Source organism: Sminthopsis crassicaudata, chromosome 2 (assembly GCF_048593235.1).
Source record: "Sminthopsis crassicaudata isolate SCR6 chromosome 2, ASM4859323v1, whole genome shotgun sequence".
NCBI classification, from domain to species: domain Eukaryota; kingdom Metazoa; phylum Chordata; class Mammalia; order Dasyuromorphia; family Dasyuridae; genus Sminthopsis; species Sminthopsis crassicaudata.
The window spans coordinates 505,511,192-505,532,726 of NC_133618.1; the positions used below are offsets into that span (position 1 = coordinate 505,511,192).

At 37.8% G+C, this 21,535-nt stretch overlaps 1 protein-coding gene across 5 annotated transcripts in view; it reads right to left on the minus strand.

The window, feature by feature from the left end:
- VAV2 (vav guanine nucleotide exchange factor 2) overlaps positions 1-21,535 on the minus strand; it is a 432,898-nt gene that overhangs the window by 333,128 nt on the left and 78,235 nt on the right. For all 5 annotated transcript variants that reach the window (XM_074294054.1, XM_074294051.1, XM_074294052.1 and 2 more), the window contains exon 2: positions 14,251-14,367. In XM_074294054.1, the coding sequence (XP_074150155.1) occupies positions 14,251-14,367 (117 nt within the window). The remainder of the gene's footprint in view (positions 1-14,250; positions 14,368-21,535) is intronic.

Genomic DNA, 21,535 nt, shown 5'->3' on the forward strand with positions numbered 1-21,535 from the left:
TCACATGAATGGTAGGGCTGATATACATGTCATACTGGCATATACAACCAGTTGTAACAACTCCCGCACTGCTACTGAAATCTGAAACGTTATCCACCTTTCACAAACATAAAGTCACAGACCGTGAAATCTGCCCATCTGGCAAGGAAGGCTGAGATAAAACCACTTCCACCACCAGTTCTAAAAATTATAATTCAACATCTGATTTGCATATTTGACTTATGTGAGTGAGAAGGGGGAGGGTGTGTGTGTAAGAAAGACTGTTCCAAATGCTATGCGACTACAACCACAAGGGCTACTGATTTCCTAAAATGACAAAGAACAGGTAAGGGAGGAAATATTTTATGACAAGGAAACTTAAAGCATTTCTGGTCACACCTTTGCCATCAGTCTTTCCAGGATGCATTAACGTCTTCTCACTACCGTGATTGCATTTTAATAAGTCATTAGAGCAGAGTGGATGCCGTTAAAAGACCTAGAATGTCTCACTTAACGCCATTAAGACTGAGAGTGCAAATGAACTAACTGCAGTGATCAGCATCTGAGGCTCATTAGATCAATCAGCAGTGAGCCCCAACTATTCTTCATTAAGCAAATTAATGAACAAATATTCAGAGAAAAATCAGTAAACAACTAGCTAATGGAATTGTGAGCAATACATAAAAAGGGTGCAACATATACTAAGAGAACTTAATATCAATTTACCCAACCAAATTATAGCTCAGAAAACACATTAAACAAGTATGGATGCAGTGCTTAGAAATCAATAGTTAGCAGCCTGATGTTTATATAATGTTTCTGAACTACCTCGTGCTTTATATAATTATCTCACAGGTCTTAGAGGTGGGCAGTACCAATATTTTTTAATCCACTTTGCAGATTAGCGAATCGAGGTTCAGAGGTAACATGACAGAGTAATAAAAAGATGACACTTTTAGGTGACCCTATGATATCACCTTAGTATTTTAGAAGCTGGTACTTAAAGATAAGAGTAAGTAAAACTAGGAAGGTTTCACTGTGCTCTTCTTCTCATTAGACCTGATCTGTAATATTGTATTCCGCTTTGAGCAAGACAGTTTAAGAAGAACAATGAGAAGAGACATGCCCAGAATGGGGCAAACAGGATGGTGAATGGTATATGTCATGGGAGGATCAGTTCTAAGATCTGTGCATGTAGAGCCTGGAAGACTCAAGACTTGAAAACTACTTTCAAGTGTTTGGAGGGCTATGATGTGGAAAAATGGATTGGTATGTTTTGTTTGGATTCGTCAAAAGGAGCAGGTGAATACAAAAAGACAAATTCAAATGCTTGATAATAGAAAACTTTCCTAACTATAAGAGCTGTCCAGAAGTGGAATGGTCTCCCTCAAGAGGCAGAGAGTAGCTTTCTCATCCCCTTGAAGGTTTTCCAGCAGGGGCTGCATAACCACTTGCCAGGTATGTTTTACTGGTTCATGTATAGGTTGGACTAGATGGCTACTGAGGTCCTTTTCAAAACTCAGATTTGCTGATCATGAACCCCTGAAGTCCTGAAAGAAGCAGAATAGCTTTGAGAATGGAGTTTACAGATAGATGACTCAAGAAAACCAATGGTTATAAATTCTAGAGAACAAGAAAACACAAAATTTTCAACCTGTATCCACCCACCTGGAAGAGCTCACAGGCCCATTACAGCATTCCTGGCCTTTGTGAACTCTGTGGGCCAAGATATATGCTCTCAGCTCATTTGCCTATAAATGCAAATTGTCTGTGCCCCAGGTAGATAGTTGTAACTCTGACTCTGGACAAAACTAATAGCTAGATTTAATAGCTTAAAAGATTTCTGCATTTAGATAAATATTCTAATGAATAATAAATAGGAGAATTCAATCCCTTTATTAGGGTATGCTCTACTACTAACAGTAATGAAAGAAATGCTCTAAGAAGGCCTTTAGAACAGATTCTACTCAAATGAAACCCTAGGCAACTGACCATTAATGACTAAAGTACTTGCTTTGGCTTGCATTAAGTTTGACAACCACATATGAAAATAAAGCACAAGGACTTCATAAGATACAAAGCATATTGTCTTAGAAATCTAATTTCAATTTTAAAATACCTTGAAATTAAAAATCTGACAGGAAAGTTGGTTCTCAACTGAGACCAAATTTTCACATAGTTCCTTATAGTTTTAGTCAAAAAACTTTTACTTATGTAATCATGCCTTCACCAAAGCTTGGGACTCTTTTCATGAGGGATGACTTATGACTTATAAATGTAAGAGGATGTAACTTCTCTGACTGGCTGAAAAAAATAAATGAATATGATGTTACATACCTGAGTAAGGTGGTGTGTTGGAATACTCTTCAAAAGGGCAAGTTAAGGCAGAAGCAAGGCAAGGTTTTTTGAATGTTGGAATAGAGCCGAAGGACTGTAGATATATAGGCGAACCACCCTATCATCCTGTTCCCTGACTTGCAGTGCTCAGAGACAACTCAGACAACTGAGAGGAGATTGAATATCTTCAGGGAAATCACTTTCTCTCTCCTGGTTTGAACCAAGGTATTATCTACTTGTGTGTTCTTTGGTATATTCAGACAAATCAGAAAGAGTGGCTCTTAACTCTATACTCAGACTCAGATTCCTATACAAGAGATATTGAAGGATGGCTGATAACTAAGTCTAGACTGATGCCTTTTTAGAAGATAGATAAAATCACTCAGTCCTGGATCCTGCCTGCTCCTCCTTCCAGCTAGGCTATAAATGGTACCAGATTTACTCTACCACCTAACTCCTATTCTCTGCTCAATGATGGGTCAAATCCCAGCTTAAATTAAATATATATATATATATGTATGTATTATGTATACGCAGCTAGATAGTGCAATGGATAGTGGAGCAAGGAAGACATCTTCCTGAGCTTAAATCTGGCCTCAGACACTAGCTGTGTGTGACCCTGGATAAGTCACTTCACGTTATTTACCCCAGTTTCCTCATCTGTAAAATGAGCTGGAGAAGGAAATGACAAATCACTCTAGTATCTTTGCCAAGAAAAACCTAAAAGGGACCACAAAGAGTTGGACATGACTGAAAAAACGACTAGATTATACACAAACACACACACATATCCTTTACTTCCCCAATGCCATGTCTTCAATATTTTCAAAGACAACATGCATCATTATTTACCTTCTTATAATTATTGAAGGCTTACAAAATATTTTCCTCATGGCAAATCTGAGATAAGCAGTGTACCACTTTTATAGCGCAAACTGAGGTTCAGAAAATTGGAGGAACTTCCCTAAGGTCACACTATTAACAGGTATCAGAGCAAGATTGATCTCCCACCATCATCATAGAATTTTGAAATAGAAGAAGCATTTATTTATCTACTTCAATGCCTCCATTTTATAGATGAAGGAACTGAGGACCAAAGAAGCTTCTTTATCTCTATTTGACTAAGGCAATAAGCAGCAGTTAGGAACTGGACCCAGATCCTTTGCCAGAAATTTAATGCTCTTTTCATAGCACCAAGAACCTGGGTTCATAAGACAGAGAAAAGAGAAATGTTATATATAGCTACTTGGCTTACTGAATCTCTCTCTCTCTCTCTCTCTCTCTGTGTGTGTGTGTGTGTGTGTGTGTGTGTGTGTGTGTGTGTGTGTGTGTGTGTGTGTGTCTTTCTCTTCCAGGGTCACACAGATAGGAAGTAATAAATGTCTGAGACCAGATTTGAACTGAGGTCCTCCTAATTTCAGGGCTGATACTCTATCTATTTGTCACTTAACTGCCCCAGGACTGTCCTCTTTCTTAAAGGACTGTCCTAGAATGAGTATTCCCATAATCTATCAATATCCCACTGCAATAGGTACCATATAGCTTTCCAATGCTTCATCCATCAGCATGCTAGTACCAAATCCCCACTGCCCCTTTTTTACATGTTCTTCCTATACAACCTGGGTATAATTAAACTTCCTGCCCTTTCTCTAGATCTTGGTTTTCATATTTGTTAAATAAGTTAACTAGAGAATTTTTGAGGATCTCTAAGGTTCCTTCTAAGTCTTTAGAATAATCAAACCCTCAGATTTTGGGGGGGGTTATTTTTTTAAACTTTCCTTAATGGGATTTAGATATGTTTAGAACTAAACAAGACCAGCATGGTTATTTTGGAGATTTAATAAACTGAGACTAGCTTTGTAATTTGCCCAAAGTCACAAAAGCAATAAGTCATAGTCAGAATGTAAACCCAGGATTCTTGCCATTATACCATGGCTGATTGTTTGGGGGCTCTTAAAACATCAAAATATTGACAATTTTACTATTGTTTTGAATAATCAAAGAGAAGCAGGATGGTATAATGGATAGAAAGTTTGCTTCAGAATCATGAAGATCTGGGTTCAAATTGTACCTTTGATGTATTTTGGCTATGTGACTCTAGAGGAAGTCATCTAACTGCTCAATGTCCAAGGAAATACTATGCTATGACCATGTTATACTATATATTTCAAAGCAGGTACCTATCTATATTAGTAAAAGAAGTTTCTTCATTTCCTAGGGTTCCTTATTATACCAGTAACAAGGCAGGCCCAATCTCACAAAATTCTCCAATAATAATATCACAAGATTTGGAGCTTGAAGAGACCTTAGAGATCCTATAATCCAAGCCCTTCATTTCCCAAATGTCTAGAAGTGGAGTGATTAGCATAAAGTCACACAGTAAGGGCAGAGGCATAAATTCAAACCCACTCCAGTCTGATCCCACTCTCATCTACCCTCCAAGTGTCCAAGTATAGATCTGACCAGAGAACTGTCCTCAAAGTCCAATCACTCTATAACCTCTAAGATTCCACATAAAATTCTCTTTGGATTTTAGAGCCCTTCACATTCTATCCCCTTCTTACCTTTCTAGTTTTCGTACACTTTACTCTTTTTCAGGGATTTTATTATCCATCAACACTGGCCTCCTTATTGTTTCTCCCATGTAACATTCCATCTCCTGACTGCTTGGCCAGTAGTAAATACTTAATAAATGCTTGCTAACTGATTTACTAATAAAAGCAGCAAACTTGAGTTAGATGAATATCTGCTATATGGAGAACAACTTTCACCAAAGACACAGTCTACTACTTTGCTAGTAATGGATAGATAAGTCATCTCTTTTCCACTGCAACATATATCATGCCAGTTTTCCTAAACATATAAAAAACTCACAGAAAATAACTGAAAGAAGCTATAGTCTACAGCCAGTAAATGTACTCAGCATTCTACCTTAATCCCTAACTTCTGACCAGGATTAAAAATTAATTCTCAGGGCATGGGGAAAGTGTCACCAGAGGATTTCTCAAAAGACCTGGTATTGAAATTAACCATTCCATTCCTACTAACTGGTAAAAAAAAAAAAAAAAAGAAATAAAATAATGACCCTGAACTAGACCTACAACACAGGATGACCTTTCCCCATCAGCCAGACCAAAGACAAATATGTTAACCCTTCCTACTCATCCTTCTCTCACTAAGCCCCTTAAAATTGAGAAATGAGTCCAGAAACAGGCCAATAAGGCAAGTGAAAAATGATTTATGAATCATCAGGGAAGGGGAGGAAAAACTTCAATCAATATTTTATTACAAAGCCCTGATTACTTGCACACTAAACATTCAGATGATAATTCAAACTTTTGACAGCTCAGGTTTCGTTACCAGAGAGACTGTGGGAGCTCAGGAAGTATCCTGGGCATGCCTTACTAGATCTGAAATATAATACCCTTAATGTGACCCCTCGGAAAAATACAAGGAAGACAGCCAAGGAAGAAAAACTTCCAGAACTGGCTCTTTCCATGCTAAGCAAAGTCTCTGTACTGAGCTTCTGGGGGTGAGTTACTGATATAAGATTGAACGTGCAGTTTGCCTGAAAACTCTTTATCAGTTATCTAAGAGTTATTTGTAAGATGTGATAGGTGCTTCCAATATATTCAGAATTTTCTTAAATTGATTTTTAAAATTTGTTTTTATTTGTTTAATTTGAACAAGGTAGAATGATCTCTGGAAAGAACAGTGACTCTAAAATCAGGAAGCCTAGGTTCAAGCCCTAATTCTGATATTTATTTATGTGATGTTGGGCAATTAACTTAAACTCCCCAGGCCTCAGTTTCCTCATCTGTCCTATGAGGAAGAAGTTGGACTAGATATGAGAAGTTGGACTGAGATCTCTTGCAATTTGCTGATATGTAAACCTAGTTTAAGAGATACAAAGTTTAAATACCTCACTGTCTGGTTAAGAGATAAATGGGACAGAAACAAATGTTACTCTAAAACACAAGACAGTATAAAACTGTGGAGAGTTTTATGAGTTCTCTGAACTATCTCTGTGCCTGGGCCATGCTAATCTTGTCAACACCTTTCTAACTTTAGTATATAAAGGTATACTGTTTATGATAAGTCACCTTCCCTACCATCTGTTTCAATCAACAGATTCCATCAACCAATCAAAAAGCATTCATTACAAACTTTCTTTTATTGTACTAGTCATTGGTAACAAAATAAATAAATAAATACCATAACCCCTGCCCTCAAGAAGCCTACATTCTCTTGGGGAAGACAACACAAATGCATAAATAAAAACAATCCAGCATTTAAGCATCCTATAAGGCAATCCTGCCCTATCTGGACTGATACACTCCATGGTCCAAATGAATCAAATAGATAGGCAGAGGGAGGAAGGAGAAGGACTGAAACCCAATCAATTAAAAACTGCTCCCAAAGAGTTAATCATGAGTCAGCAAAGTCTCGTACTGTCTCTATCCAGTGCCTCTTGGAAAGCACTGAGCCTTGCATCTGTAATCCAGTAATAATTTTCAGTCCACAACTCTGCATTATCCATCTCCACCTCCTCCAGCCTTAGGGAGTGAAGGGGAGGAGGGAAGAGTCTGCCATAGTGAAATGAAACAAGAACAGAGAGCACTAACAAGCTCAGCAGAGATCCACTATCTCTACAATCTGGACAATGAATCAATACCTCCCTGCCCTGCCAGTATACAAGAGCTGGATATTAACATTTCCAGAGAGCACATGCTAGCAAGGCCAACCTTCTTCATAGGGAAAGAACTACTGACATCCAGAAATGGAAAGCATACAAGTTTTAGTCACAGTCATTTTTCCAACATGTAACATTGGAAGCAAAGGAAAGAAGAGTACAAATAATCCCAAATCAGAGATAATCCCCAAAATGTAATTTGGGAGGAGTGCAGTTTTCATACTCAAAACAGGGATAATGGAATTTGAGAAGTTACCTTAGATCAATCTATCAATCAATAAGCATTTATTAAGTACCTTCTATATGTACAAGGCACTAGGCTAAGTGCTGAGGATATAAAAAGAAAAAAAAAAAAAAAGAAAAAAAAAAAGCATCCTGGCTTTCAGAGAGATTGCAATCCAATTTCAAATGAATTAATGCAGCTACACAGGAGAGAGATGACTGGGAGCAAAGCCCATATCTTTTGAATTAACTTTTTTTAAGGGTCTTCTTTACACAAGAGCTTACATGATTCTATTATTTTAATGCACATAGTAGGTATTCAATAGTTATTGAAATGAAAAGAAATTGGAAAACATCCTCACACACAGACACACACCCAAAATTGAGAATAATGCAAAGCATCACCCCAAAAGCAACCAAATCTTTTCCCCAACTCTGTATCATCGCTGCCTTCTTGACTAAAATCTACTTAAAGTAGTGAGAGAATTAAGCACTGATTAAGGAGCAAGACAGATGAGAATTCCAAAAGATTTTAGGAATTGTCTGCTTACAAAAAGTGAAATGAAGGAGGTGAATCTGAAGAACCATAAGGGACAATTAATACTTCTTTTTAATGACACTTTTTAATGATCAAGTATGCTAATATTCAAAGTGTTCCTCCTTTTCTCTTCCACAGTCAACCAGGTAGACTGCTATTTTTAGCTTTCAAATATCTCAAAGAACTTTCCCTATGTATCAATGAACAATTAATAATCTGTGTTCCCACAAGGAAGGGGATCTTGAACCTCACTTGCACCAGCAACCCAGAGAAGTGGGCAACTGTCACAGACACCAAGAATGGGGCTGCCTATTCAATTATGATAGGAGACTGAGAGCAGATTCTGTTCTCCACCCAATCAGGTTTCCAATGGAGACTGGCTCTCTGTCTTAGCTACCTAAGTAACAGAGGCTTCACGATGGAACCAGTCTGCTATTTTCACTGTCCACCTGTCTCTCAATTCCCAGGCAAACCCCATTCCTGAATGTTGTTTCCATTTACTACATTGGCCCAGATCTCACAAATCTTAAAAGGACAAAAAAAAAAAAAAAAAAAAAAAAAGGCCCTAGCAGCATCTCTGGTACATATAAATGCTCTATAGAGGCTTCTCTGACTGCTGGGACTTCTGCTTTCAGGAAGGCCAGTAAAAGAGTTTCCTGTGCTGACAAATGCCTTAGCTGAAACATCTGTTTGTAACTTCTGCACCTGTTCTAACATACTTACTTACAGAGCCACCCAAATGAAAAGGGAGGAGTGGGAGGAGGGGGTGGGGAGGAGAATATTCCCAGGTACTTAAATCTTTGTCCCCTCCCTTTTAAAGAGATAATTTAAAAATCTGTGTGAAATTATAATTATATTTTCTTTTCAGTCTTCTCTAGACCTGATAGTGTTCTGAGCTGGTTCCCTTAGAATTTTAGATTATCAGACCATAAAGGTCAACGAGTCCAACCAAGGTCCAGAAAACAAGCAACTAGCCAGAGATCATGCAGTGAGTTAGGGACAAAATTATAGTTGGGGACAAAACTAGAAGATGAGCTTGGTTTGGTGGATGGCATGCTGGATTTCCACTCAACCACAAAACACCCTTATTACCTTACCAAACCACTATAAATCTCTGTAAACCCTGGTTATCTGCTTTGTGAGATGGGAAGGAGAAAGTGGGAATGGATTGGATAATCTAAATCGCACTTATCTCAAAAGTGTAACCTATCTAGAGGTAGGTGAAGAGTCAATAGAGTTTTAAAAGATTGGGCCAACTTGCTGGTTTCTTGTTCTTAACCAAACAGGAATATAGGGAGGTAAGGAACTGACCTGAATTTTCTCTTTATGAGGGAGGAAGGAGGTGAAGAGGAAACTTACAGACTGATCTGGAACCTCAGTGTCTATCCTGTTCTGTGGTCTTTAATTCGTGAATTATAGGGAAGCAATTAAGAGCAGCAGGTAAAGAACATAATTTTATTTTTCCTGGGAATTTTTGGTTTTCCAAAAGGGTCTTCTTTCAAAGAAACCAAAAAGTACTAACAACATTACCTAAGGCCTCAACGATAACTTCTCCATTGAGTTCACAGCAAGTCTCTCCATTCCCCACCACCACCACCACCAATACCACCAACACACACACACACACACATACACACCCTTAAGCCTCACAACTGGCATTCTTTCAGCTTCTCATTGGAAGTGCTAACCACAGATTGAAAAACACACAGAAACCTGACCAAACAAACATCGAGAAGACAGAAAGCCGGATTTGAGAGCTGCTTATTGCCAGAAGGTTAGTGGTGGGTGGTGAAATATTTCATATTTTATTTCTTTCAGTGGTACCAGAACTGGGCCTCACATTCACTGCCATGTTATTGTTCATTAACTCTTAGGATCATAGGATCTAGAGCTGGAAGAGCCCTTCAAGATCATCTAGTACAATCTCTTCATTTTATAAGTGAGTGAGAAAGGAAATAACAGACAAGTGAGGGTACATGATTTCTCCAAGATTAATAAGTAAAAATTAGTTAATTAAGAGTGAAATCTGGTTTTCACACCTAGGTCCTCTGACTCCAAATCCAGTGAGAATATTTTCCCCCTATTATGCTTAGTTAACTCTTAGATTTGCAGCACAGATTTCACATATGTCTGCATTCGTGTAAGAAGAGAGATTATAACGGGAGATATTTGGGCTAAAAATATGAGATTTTCCTTGTGCAATAGCACAATGGAATTTTATTACCAAGTCAGATTGTAAAACTGGGCTTTTAAGGGGCACAATGGAATGTTGTCATCGTCATTGTCATCATCATCATCATCACCACTAATATTTATATAGCATTTACTATGGTCCAGGCCCTGTATCAAGCTCTTTACAAATATCTCATCTGATCCTTACAACAGTCCTGGGAAGTAGGTGCTATTATTATCCAATTTTACAGATAGGGAAATAGACAAATGGCAGCCAAGTGATTGCCCTGGGTCATATAGTTAGTAATTGTCCAAGATTGAAAAGTATCAGGACTCTAGGCCCACCACTTGCTGCCTCAACAACAAAGAGTACTGGATTCAACACTGGAGGACCTGGGTTCAAATCTCAGTTCTGTTACTTATATTGTCTCAGTTCTTTCCTCTGGGCCTTAGTTTCCTCACCTGTAAAAAGGAGAGAAGTAGGATTAACAATGAATCATCTCTAATGGGGCAGCTAAATGGAGCAGTGGATAGAGCACCAGCCCTGAAATCAGGAGGACTTGAGTTCAAACCTGGCCTCAGACATTTAACACTCCTAGCTGTGTGACTCTGGACTAGTCACTTAACCCCAATTGCCTCACAAAAAAAGAATAAATAAAAAAAAAAAAATCATCTCTAATGTCCCCTCCAATTCTGAATCCTGTGGAAAGAGGGCTGGATTTGAAATCAGAAATCTTGGATTCAAATTCTGTCTCTGTTATTTACTATTCTTAGACAAAGTATTTAGCCTCACTGACCCTCATTTATAAAAATAAGGGAAATGAGCTAGAAATGTCCTCCAAGGTCCTTTCAGTTCTGAATTTATGATCCCATGCGCTTTTTGGGACAGTTTTGCTAGAGTCCATGTACAGATGAGGAGAATGGATGGGTGACATAGCTAATTAAGTCCTTTATAGCCTTGGAATCTTGTCAAAACCCATTGATCAGTTCTATCCCTGGGATAAACAGAAGTCTGTTGTCACTTTTAGCAGTGCTCCTTCCCATCAGGACATCTTGGGAACAAGAGTACATGAGATACGCATGCAGCCATCAACCACAGAGGGCGGAGCTCACTCAGTCTGCACTGAAATCCTCACCAATGCCAGAACCAAATCATTGCAAATTATTGAAAATGAGTAACTAACATTTGCAAACCTCTTAGCCACACAGTTGGCTGGTCATAGGATGAGACTTTAATCCATATTTATGTACATCTTACATCATTACATTTGGCTGCAACAAATTCAAAACAAAATGAAATTATATACTGTATACTCTGAATGGTAACTGCAGGCCAAAAAATGTACTTGGCTGAGGTTTTCTGCCTTCTCAGTATAGTTATTCTAAATAATAAGGTTTTTTTTTCAGGCCTTTTCTCCAAAGCAGACCTAACCTCCTGCTGGTGACATTGCATGACAGACCCGCCATTTGCTACCACAAAGAGGAAAGTTGAGTGGGGAGGTCCAAATCTGTTTTAAATCAAGACTATTTGTGATGATGAGAACCGGTTGTGGAAAATAGGGGAAGCATGATTCTGTTCAACTTGCAGTCTGGTGCAGCTCCCAACAGATGTGCAGATGGGGACCCAGCACATTCACACCTCCCTCCTAAGGTCAGCCAGTGAGGTAAGGGGCTTCCACCTACACAGCAATTCCCTTCCACCAACATTGGCTGTTGTTACTCTTACTGTTGTTAGTTGTGTCCAACTCTTCATGACCTCATTTGGGTTTTCTTGGCAAAGATACTGGAGTGGTTTGCCATTTCCTTTTGCAGCTCATTTTTTGGATGAAGTAACAGGGGTAAACGGGTTAAGTGACATGTCCAGGGTCACACAGCTAGGAAGTGACCAAACGCAGATTTAAACTCAGTAAGAAGTCTTTTGATTCCTGGCTTAATGCTCACTTTGTCACTTAGCATTTACAGATAAAACACCAGCTCTAAGCAGGAATCTAAGCTCAGCACTGGGGGTACAGGGATGAAATAAGCCCAGTGCCTTCTCTCAAATAGTTCACAAGCTGTTAGGGTAATAAAACAGACACATAAATATAATACAAGAGCTTAGGAAATGTTCAAAGTAATGGGAAAAATTTAAGGAGGGGGGGTATTATAAGATTGTAGATTGAGAGCTGGAAGAGGCTTCAGAGTTATAGAAAGATTAATTGGCTTGCTCATAACCATAGAGCTAATAAGTATCAGAATCAGAATTTAAACCCAGATACTTCACTTAAACTTCATATTTATGCACTATACCAAGCTATCTCATCACGTAAAGACTAGGGTACAGGCATCAGGGAAAATTTTATGGCAAAGTGAGCCCTGAATTAGGACTCAAAGAAAAAGGAGGATTTCAATAACTGGAAAAGTAGAGGCCTGTTTCTTCAGGCATGGAGGCCAATATGCATCAAAGAAGAAAGGTCAGAGAAGATGAGGTGAGGTAGGGAAGTGGTGTATAGCCCATTGGCTAAAATATACAATTTGTGAAAGGGAGTCATAGCAGATAGGCTTGAAAAGGTAAGTTGAGACCAAATCAGGGAGGACTTTGAATAACAAAGTGAGGAATTTTTATTCAGTAAGTAATCCTAAACTATTGAAGGAAGAGAGAGCTAGATTTCACCTAAGAAATGATTTTCAAGAGTTAGAAGTTTAAACAATGAATTGGGCTCCCATGGAGTGCTTGATACTTCAATGCTGGGGTCCTTACAGATTATAGCAGATTTGTACAGAATGGTTTGAACTAATATCTATGCTGCTAAGATGCTGAGAAGCACTCTAATAGGCATTCTCTCTTCATATTGGTCTTGCAACATTCATAGTTGCAAATAACAAAAATCCTCTTGCATTTCATAAATCACATATTCATAAAGCATATTTCCTCAAACAGGCTAGTCCCTGATAATGGTCTAAAAGTAAATTAGGCAATAAATATCTTATAATATTTCCATCAGCCAGTGGAAATTCACTCTTCAGGTAATGAGAAAAGTGGGTGCTTTCTTACAGTGGGTGGCTCAGAGCTTGAGAAAATGTAAAGTAAATGCATAGATTCTTAAGAGTGCCAAGTGACTTACAAACACCTGAATTACAGGCAGCATAAAAACTTGTTCTGTGCTCGAAGATTCCAGACCCAGGATCCATCAAGGAGCTATTACAATCCTGATACCATCAATTTAAAATGAGAAATATCAACCATGCCATGTTTTCCAATGATGCCTAAGCTTTTCTATAACTTGACACTTACTATGAACTTCCAAATCAGCTTCCTGTCTCTTAATCATTTTCCTTCTGCTAATGGCAAAAACATCTGAAGAACATCTCTGGGAATCAGTGTTTCAAGAGAACTAAGATACTGTGCATCAAGTTCTAGTTAATCTTCAAGCTATCTCAGTAATGTTGACCCTCACAAGAAGCTTACAGTCTAATTGAGAAGACATCATATGTACATACATAGATGGAAAGTAATCTTAGTGTGGAAGGATGTAAAAACTGGAAGGATCAAGAAAGGCCTATTGGCAGGAGTAGCGCTAAAGCTGAGTCTTGAAGGAAGTCAGATTTGAGATTGGAATAAATGTCCTTCCCTTTTTTTCTTACATACCACCAGCTGTCAATAAAATCCTTAATTTTAACTCAAAGCCACCAAGAACCCAGGATCAAATTTACAAAACCCTATCATTGCACATGCATCACCTCATTCTAAATTATTATATTAAAAGATGCTTTCTTTTAAAAAATAAATTGTTAGTGTTGTTTTGATACTACAGATACTTCACAACAAATACATAATCATTTTATGGATTTTTACCTGAAAAAAATTAAACTGCCAATTAACAGGAAAGTGGAATGCCCTATAACTTTAACTGTAAAGGGTTAACATTAATCAATGTAATTAATCAATTTTGTTGCCTTTCCATGGTGAATTTCTTGACATCATCACAGAAAGTATATATTATTTTGAGGATTCTTTCTTCCCTCTTTATATCTCCATAGAAGTCTTCTTATGTACTCTGATTTAAAACATGCTTTCTTATTTCCACTAGTATTTCAACAATTTGACCTCTGAATCATTCTGTAACATAACCTAATCTACACCTGTCAAACATCTGAGGCATGGGGAAAACAAGCTGTGCTTTTGTTTTAAAGTTTCCCAAACCATGTCTTTGTTTTAGAGTTGTCCAAACTTGCTATGTTTATTCAGTTCACCTTCTGTGATTCTATGACAGCCATCAGTTTGGCATGAGCCAGCAGAGCTGTTAACCATGGATAAAACAAAGCTTACCTTTCCAAAATCTCGGACATCAAACAGGTCAAAAGGATCAAACAGCTCACTGTTCCGCAACCCAAACTTATCATGGCAGACTTTCAAGAAGGTCCGAATGTTCTTCAGACACAAAAACTAAGAGAGAAAGAAAAGAATTGAAATTTAGTTCCTGCAAGTATCATTAAAATAGTATTGGATTCACAATGAATAGATACATTCTTTCAAATACTAATCCGTACTGAATGAAAATAGAGTGCATTATTTATTCTTTCCTTTCTCAAAATTAAGCTCAGTGCTTTGCCATAGATGAAATTGTTCAAAGGAAGCCTTCCGAAGGTTTAATACAATAGGTTGTAACCATAATACCATCATTAACAACAAAATTATATTGTCAGCAAGTCACTCACATTCCTTCCAAATAAATACATAGATACAAGATTCCTAAACTATTTAAATATGCTGAAAAACCAACAGCCAAGATCTATCATTCATTACAATAAAATGGAAAGGAAGTTGGTGAACCCCAATTGTACCATGGATCTTTAGGGAAGATCTCAGGCCATCAGAGGAAGGCTATCAGGGTGGGAGCTCCGGAGGCTGTTTGCCTAGGAGAATGAGTCATGGAGAATTTCTCTTTAATCTCAAATTTACTCCCAAGTTAGTGGGCAAGGTAGGACGAATGGGAATAGCAGAAAAGACCAAGCATCTTATATGAACTTGAAACCCCCTTACAAAGAAGTTACCTTTAAAAAAAATTGTGAAAAGGTTTTTTTTGTTTTAAGTTAAAAAGCAATTCATGTGTGAATTATAAAGAAAGAAAAGAGACCATGTAGTTTGTTGGGCAAGTCCACCATCAAGGAGTGTTAAGGATAGTTTCCTTCAATTTTTGTAAGAATCCAACAATACACCAAGCCAAACAAGCAGATCAGCTTGGAAAGCTACAGGTTGATTTTTTTTTTTTTAAAACAAACTGCCCATAACAGAACCATCCAATGTCACATGCAATCCTCTTTATCCTACTATGCATAAGTCAATGGTCATACTAAATGATATTTGATTTGAGGATAAATATAATAATAAGAAAATGTAAAGAAAAAAGTAACAACACACAGAGATGAGATTCAAGCAATATTGTCCATGAGAGTTCTAGGAGTTGCTTGGAGAAGGTTCTAGAAATATAGTTCCCTCGTTGCTTATTCTTCCTAGTTTTAGGAGGAAATAGGCTCTCCAAACACTCACATAGGGGACTGACTCTAAGGCACAAGGGTAATTGTTTTCAATGACAATTCCATAGTTACATATTCATGTGGATGTAGTCTCTGTCTTCTCAGCTCACTCAATTCCTAGCTATGTGACCCTGGACATGTCACTCAACTGTTCACGAAGACCCACTATGTCTCTTTTGCTTTTTATCCCTTCCTTCAAAGCTGCAATCCAGCAACAGAACTCGAGAGTCAAATTTTCTGGCTTAACTCTTAACTGTTGGTTTGAAATAAATCTCTGAGCTATAGAAGTGAAAGCTGTCACTACCATTACTGAACCTTCAATAGTCACAATCCATTGAAGGGAGTAAACAATAGCAAAATCCACTATCACAGAGAGTAGAGAATTCTTCCTTGTACTTCAGTGCCTGGAAAACATTTAATATTTATTTTAATTTAATAAGGGTTTGTTGATTTGACTTTACATTTCCCATTCTCAGTAGTATAGGGATAGAAATCCTCAAAATCAGAGTCTTCATATGCTTGGGGTAGACACCCCCCTAATAACTGACCAACTGGTATGAGACCTGTCAGTTACCCTGGTTTAGCCCGTTTGCCAAGACAGTTTTATCAGAATGTGGTCACTGTGCATATTGCAGTTTCTTTGGAACCACAGTTGGATGACATGCAGATACTCTGAAAAGGGCTTGGCAAGCCTTCCCACCAGAGGTGTGAATGGAGTGTTCAGACAGGGCTGATACCTCTTCTAAATAGTGGAGGCTACTCTTTGTAGTAGCCAGAAACTGGAAACTGAGTGGATGTCCATCAATTGGAGAATGGCTGAATAAATTGTGGTATATGAATGTTATGGAAAATTATTGTTCTGTAAGAAATGACCAACGGATGATTTCAGAAAGGCCTGGAGAGACTTACATGAACTGATGCTGAGTGAAATGAGTAGGACCAGGAGATCATTGTACAAGGCAACAACAATACTATATGATGATCAATTTTGACTCACGTGGCCATCTTCAACAATGAGATAAACCAAATCAGTTCCATTTGTTCAGTGATGAAGAGAACCAGCTACACCCAGCAAAAGAACTCTAGGAAATGAGGGTGAACCACAATATAGCATTTTCTTTTCTTTCTTTCTTTTTTTAATTATTTTAATAGTTTTTATACCAGATATATGCATGGGTAATTTTACAACATTGACGATTGCTAAACCTTGTTCTAATTTTTCCCCTTCTCCCCCTCCCCCCCAGATGGCAGGTTGGCCACTACATGTTAAATAACAACATAGCATTTTCACTCCTGTTTTTGTCCACTTGCATTTTTGAGTTCCTTCTCAGGCTAATTGTACACTATTTCAAAGTCTGATTCTTCTTGTGCAGCAAAATAACTATATGGACATGTATATGTATATATATATATATATATATATATATTATATTTAACATATACTTTAACATATTTAACATGTATTGGGGGGAAAGGAGGGGAAAAATTGGAACAAAAGATTTTGCCATTGTCAATGCTGAAAAATTACCCATGCATATATCTTGTAAATAAAAAGCTATAATAATAAAAAAGTTTTTATCCACTAAATAAATAAATAAGTAAATAGTGGAGACTAAATTAATGCTTATGGAATTTATTGAATATTATTATCTCCCTATAAAGCTCCTTAAAAGCAGGGACCCTGTCTTATATTTGTATCCTGGAATATACAGCATAGTGCCTCAGTATATAGTAGGTATGTAATAAATATATATTAAATTAATGAGTGAATTTCAGAGCAGTGGCCATGAATAAATGTAAATTTGGTAGGAATTTGAGGGGAAGGAAGGGCCATAGGAATGTGCTATATATAGCAAGGTTTTGGTTCTGAATTTTGAAAACCTGTATTCAAATCCCACTTCTGATGCTCATTATCTATGTGATCTTGGATAAATCATAATTACTTGGACTTCAAGTTTCTTCATCTATAAAATGAGTGAATTGAACGAAAAGACCCTTCTTGCATTGAATCTATGATCCTATGAGAATTCCAACTCTGGACAGAATGAGGCTCAGCTAGAGTCAAGACACAAAAACTTTTCAGAGGCCCCAAGGAATCAGTTGTTTGGATAAAAGGAGAGAACAGCTTGACAAATAGAAGGGGAAAGACTTGGGGATAAAGAAATGATGATCACTTAAGACTGAACAACCATGGCCAAAGAGTTGGCAAAGGAAGGAAGAGGACCAAAGCACAGAGCTTTGCAATAAAAGAGGATGACCTTGAATCTGATCTACAATACAAGGAAAGCCACTATATGTCTTGAAAGATGAACATTAACCAACACAGCAGCATCTAACTTATCCCTCCTCCTGTTTACTTGAAAGCTCCATTGGCCTTCTGCAGAGTAATATGCCACTGCTTTGAGCCCATCCCTTATCTCAAATTTCCACTAAGCATTTATTTTAATTCTTCCTCAACCTCCAATTTTCAGAGTTAATTATACAGGTTTTAACCATAATTACACCCAGAAAGTTCCAGGTTTCTTTTCATAGCCCAAAATGAGGGAAGCCTTTCTTTCAGTTGCCTACAAAGCATCTGTCTTGCCTTGTATTCTCAATTCAACAAAGGTGTTTCCAACCTTAAGTTCTCAACTCATCCAGAAAGTCTTTTCCCTGAAATCCAACCTCAACTCATCCAAATGAGTCTATAAAACTTCACTGAGCTCTCCAAAAGTACTCACTCCTGAAAGTTATTTTAATGAAATAGGAGGAGACTTGGGAGGGGGAAGGGTGGGGCAGGCAGGAAGGCAAATGATGCAACATTATCAGCATGGCACAGTGGACAGAGTTGTAGACTTAAAGCCTGGAAGACTAATGGTCTAACTTTACTTCTGATACTTATTAGCTGTGTGACCAAGAGCAAATTACTCAACTTCTCTGACCCTAAGTTTCTTGAACTATAAGATTAGTACTACATGACCTCTAAAACTCCTTTCAACTCTTAATCCTGTGATTCTGAATGTGGGCCCTCACTTACACCAGGCTTCACTTTGTGAACAAGTAGAATGCTAAATGTCAAAATACAGAAAATCTGAGCTGGAAGGAATCTTAGAGCACAGAGGAATGGTACAGCTCAAAATATTGCAACTTAGAATGTCAGAGATGGAAGGGACATGGGCAGTTATGTCTTTCAACCTACTCATTTTGTCAGTGAGAAAACTGACGCCCCATTTTTCCAGTCATTTGTCCAGTATTATATGGATATAAGCAGAGGAGCAAGATTTGAAACCAAGTCATTCAGTAATTCAGCAAATATATAACAACCTTCAGTGTGCAGAACACTGTGCAATGTACATAGTAAAGAAACCAGTAGGCTACGTGTCAATAGGACACACTGCCTGACTTCGAATATATTAATGCAATAACCAATAATTGAGCACTTATAAGAGCCAGGAACTATGCAAAGTGTTGAAAACACACATACAAAAAAAAAAAAAAAAAGAGGAAAACACAATCCCTGCCCTCAAGGAACTTACATTCTAAAGAGGAAGGCTACATGTGAACAATTAATAGGGTAGAAGAAGATACTTTGAGAGGGGAAGGTATTTGTCACTGGGGGACCTAGAAAGGCCTCCTGGAGTAGATGAGACAAGAAGTGAGTGTCACAGAAGACAGAAGAAATTAAGAGGCAGAAGTGAAGAAGGTAAGGCAACCCAAGTGTGAAAAACCACAAATGGAAAGGCTCATTGGTGGAAGATGAAGTGTCCTATTCCAAGACATATTCTTATAATTAAAAAATAAGAGGATAAAAGAAAAACAATGATAGCTATAATATAAAATATCACATGATAAGTACGCACATATATGGCTGGAACATAGAACACAGAGAATAAATAAGTAATATGATATAAAGTTGGAAAGGTAAGATGACTTTAGACAGTGGATGTAGGACCTCAAAAGCAATGAGAAGTTAGAAATTCGTTTTCAGTTTCTCTGTTCCCAGTTCTGAATTCTGGCTATACTACATTATATTTATTCTAGTTTTAAAGAATGGGAAATCCATCATATTGGTCTGCATTATCATAGAACATTTTGGAGGTAAAAGAGATTTTAGGATCCATTTAGTTCAGCCCTTATATTTTAAAGAAGAGGAAACAGAAGCCCAGAGAAATGAAATGACAAATATAATCACACTAAAATTGGTGGCAAGTAAAACAAAGGTCCTTCCCTGTCCTGGTGCTATTTTTTGCTACCAATGCCCATAACTATAATAACAGACTTCTACCGTGCCAAAAAAGAAGCTTAGGCAGAATAGGACTAAATTCAATATCTCTTCTTCATACTTGCTATTCCTCTTTACCACTGTGCCTGAAAAAACAGAATCATTGTGACTTGAAATCAATTCTAGATTATTTATCTGGGGCTTGGGGAAATATAAATTAATTAAATTTATAAATATTTCAAGCAACCCAACCTTTCATGGCATCATTATAGTTTAAGTCTAATTTACTTCTTTATTCCCTACTTGCTCAACATCAAACACTAGGTGCTATAAGAGAAAAAGAAAGATATATATAGAATATACAAGATTCTGTTCTTGAATAATTCTTGAGAAAGAAATCTGAATTTGGAGTCAGGGAAAATGGTTTCCAATCATGGCTTTACTATTTATTAACCATATGAACTTGGTGTAATCAGTTCCCTCAGTTTCCTTTAGGACCTTAATTTTCCCCACCCAAAGAATGGGAACAACAATATTTAGATCATGTACCTCAACAGGTTGTGAAGTAGGTGCTTTGTGAGTGGCTAAACAAATGTGAACTATTATTAGTACATCTGCTTCAATCTAGGATTTATGTTGATGAATGCATCAGTAACCATATGAATCTTCCGTTTCAATAGTGGAGCAGTTAAGAGGTGCCCGCAGTTAAGGCAGAGCTCCCTGAAGGCAACATAAATCAAGAGAGTTTCCTGTCCTGCTCTTATACTCACTTGGGATCCTGATAGGGATGCAGGCTCTCCTAGCTCTTGGCTTCCACTCCAGGGTACTTAAATAAGGGTTGACACCTCCCCTGAACAATTCCACCATTCATCCCCTCCTTCAATGACGTGGGTGCTGAGCATTCTGGGCTCTGAAAATGTCAAGCTCTTCTCTCCTGGCCATTAATCAGACACTTTAGATCGAATCAGCTTGAAATAAGATTAGTAAAGGGGCACAAACTAGATCCACAGACTCTCCCATCTATTTTCCCAACCCTGGCTGAACAAAACAGACATCTCTCTCCCTCCCTTTTCAGAGTCTTTTGTCACTAGGCTTTCAGAAAGCCCTGGGGTGGATAGGATATATGAGAGAAAGATACCGAAGCCAAAACAATGGCATAGAAACCAGTCCACATCATCTCAAAATAAAACCACAAGCAAAGGTTTCATTTCTAGAACTAAAGTTGTTTCCATTTCAGCCCCTCCTCTCCAGAGGAAAATAGACCTGTTTAGTCTTTTCTTTGGAAAACAAATGGTAGTCATTAGCTTTCCTCAAACAGCTGCTCTTACCGTGTGGACATTGCACTCTGGTGTTTCTGAGTTATATCATAGGATTGGAAAAGACCTCGAGGTCACAGTCCAACCCTTCATTTTATAAATTTGGAAACTAAAGCTCAAGGAGATTATATGGACTTCATAAAATCATAGGAGCATCGATTTGGAACTAACAAGAACTTCAGAGGTCATCGATCCTAAACCTCTCATTTTATAGATTAGGAAACCGAGGCATAGAAAAGTAAGTTGCTCAGGATTAATTACACAGTCTCTGAGATACAATTTGAATCCAGGTTTTCCTTATTCCAATCTAGCATTCTGTCTGCTACACATTATGCTGCCTCACAGAGTTTTCTAGCTCTTTCCACTGCACCATATTGGCTCATCCTCCTAAGTATAGGAACCCTGAATACCATTTTGCCAGTTTATTCTAAGAGAAACTCCTGGAAATGAAGATGGCTTTGCAAAAAGCCACCACCCTGCTTGGCACCCAGGCTCCACAAAACGATAGTTTCATGTGGGAAGCCAAAACTGCAGGAGATAGAACTGGGACAGGCTTTGGA